Source organism: Brugia malayi (assembly GCF_000002995.4).
Source record: "Brugia malayi strain FR3 genome assembly, contig: Bm_v4_Chr4_scaffold_001, whole genome shotgun sequence".
NCBI lineage: Eukaryota > Metazoa > Nematoda > Chromadorea > Rhabditida > Onchocercidae > Brugia > Brugia malayi.
In genome coordinates this window covers 1,752,225-1,754,638 of record NW_025062478.1, presented here as the reverse complement: position 1 = coordinate 1,754,638, position 2,414 = coordinate 1,752,225, and the positions used below count along the sequence as shown (strand labels likewise).

At 28.5% G+C, this 2,414-nt stretch overlaps 1 protein-coding gene across 1 annotated transcript; it reads right to left on the bottom strand.

The window, feature by feature from the left end:
• Positions 1–230: 230 nt before the first annotated feature.
• On the bottom strand, positions 231–2,194 carry Bma-dmd-3 (Uncharacterized protein; the record flags this gene model as incomplete). Its single annotated transcript, XM_043081310.1, has 5 exons — positions 231–490; positions 685–763; positions 848–990; positions 1,151–1,502; positions 2,048–2,194. 5 exons carry the CDS (start codon positions 2,192–2,194, stop codon positions 231–233), a joined length of 981 nt encoding a protein of 326 aa, XP_042937244.1.
• Between the last annotated feature and the right edge of the window lie 220 nt (positions 2,195–2,414).

The window sequence follows — 2,414 nt, the reverse complement described above, 5'->3', positions numbered from 1 at the left end:
TAATATATTTAATATAAATTATTGATATATATTTAAAAATTTAATTGACTTATATTATACAATTTGGAATAACCCACTTTTTTTTTTTTTCTTTTTTAAATTAAAAGTCATACTTTTTTGTCAGACGAAAAAAAATGTGCAATTAAAGTACTGAATAGAATTTGAAAAAGAAAAAGTATGTTTTTTTTATTGATTATGGCTTCATCACGTTTATTCACTATGTACTATTATTAGTTATCACTATTATTACTATTATTATTATTATTATGGTCATGACTATTATTATTATTATTATTGTTATTGTTATTATTACTATCGTCATCATCATTTTTATGGTTATTATGCGGACAAGCTGCAAGAATAGCTGAAAATGTGGATGGCTGAAGAGTTGCAGTTGGATCGATGAATGTTAAAATTTGCTGGTAGGCCAATACTTGTTGGGCACATTTCAAGCAACCACTAAATAATGCGCATTGTTGTTCGGAAAAGCCTATAAAAATGGAAGACATGAAAGTATTACGATATTTTTAGAATTTTAGCTTGTAATTTTTTTTTTTTTTCATAACTTTACAAAAGTAACATATAAATTAAATGAAGTATTTTAAATTTAGTGAATGCATAATTCATAAAACTTCGAAAAAAGAAGAAAAAGAAAAAAGGATGTTTAGCACGAAGAAAAATTACTCATAATACTTCGTAAATTGTCACTATCACTTAATGCATCCAAATTTTTTTGTTTCTTTTGTCGCCTTCTCAATTTTATCTGAAAAATATATTTTATTCAGTTTATCAATGTTAAATAGATATGAGAAAATGTATTGAAACTTTAGAAAAAAAAAGATGAAACCTGATCAGCCATCAATTTTTGTCGTTCTTGAACAACTTGACATTTAGCACATGGACAATTTCGAAATGGGCAACAACGCTTATGTCCCTTTAGTCGAGCTAACACTGAATGTTGGGCACAACGCTGACAATTTGGTCGCCTTTCTGGAAATTATTTATACTTCTGAAGTAGTCTACTTTCTGAAGAAAAGTAAGCAAAACCAAGTAACAAAACTAATAAAGAAAAGGAACAAAAAAATTTCAAACACTATCACTGGATTCGGTTTAAACCTGAACAGAATTACCTACAACATCATCTGCCAACCTTTTCCCTTCATAGCGGGTGGTGATATAGCTTGTTCTGGTATCGGAGAAAACATGCTCATATCCGGTAGAAGAGGAACAGTTGTCGTCAAAACATTACTATTTGGTGGCGGTTGTGATAACGATGATAATGATGAAGATGATGATGACGTTGATGATGATAATGATAATGATGATGACGATGATAAAGTAGACAATGATGTTGATGACGATGATGATGATGATGGTACTAGCGGTAGTGGTGGTAGGGGTAGTGGTGGTGGTGGTGGTGGTGGTGGTGGTGGAGGTGGTGGTGACGAAATACTTTCAATTTGTAACAATCGTGAGTTCAGCTCACGTCGTTTGTCAACCATCTGAATTAGAATGCGAATTTTAAATAAAAAACAATTCATATTATTTTATTTAATAAGCGAAACTAATAAACTAATAATTTGCAAATGTAATTAGTGTTGTTAGATGGTAAATTATATACTACTATAATATTTTGAAGCTACTGCAATTCCATGGTACCATAATATTCTACGGCACCATTGCATAAGAATTAAACAAAGTGATACCGTATGCTACCGTACCACCGCTATAAATGCATAGTACCGTAATTTAGTAATAACATTTTATAATATAATTAATATTTTGATATCACATTATTATCATAAGAAGCTAACAAAGAAAGCAATGGCTATTTACAAGATGATAAGGACATCATATTTAAAGGAGACGAAATGATGAAAACTTTCTTTTATTAGGTAATAAAAAAAAAAAAATGATTATTTTAATTTAGCTAAGGTAAACATGCATATACTATCCATGAAATTAGCTTAATAATGTATTGATTTTTTTGATTTTTTCTAACTTCAATTGATTTTTTGATTTTTTAACTTCAATAATGCTCATTTACCTGACAATCATTACATGTGCAAAATCGATAAATACATTCTGATTTATGATTTTTACGCTTTATTTCTAAGCCATGATTTAAGCAACGTTGACAATAGTATACACGTTTTTCTCCAAATAATTCAGGTAAAATCTCTTCAATGTTCATCTGAAAGTGAATGGAATATATTTGTGAATGGGACAATATGAAATTATCAGTGTAGCAATTATATCTTACTCAATTCAAATATAATTTCTAAATAATAGCACAATTTTGAAAAAAAAAAATTAATTATGCAATCAAAATGAGCAGAATTTGAAAAATTGAATTTTGATTTTAATTCTATGGATTTCGTTTTCGAATGACAAAAGTTAAATTATTAATGCTT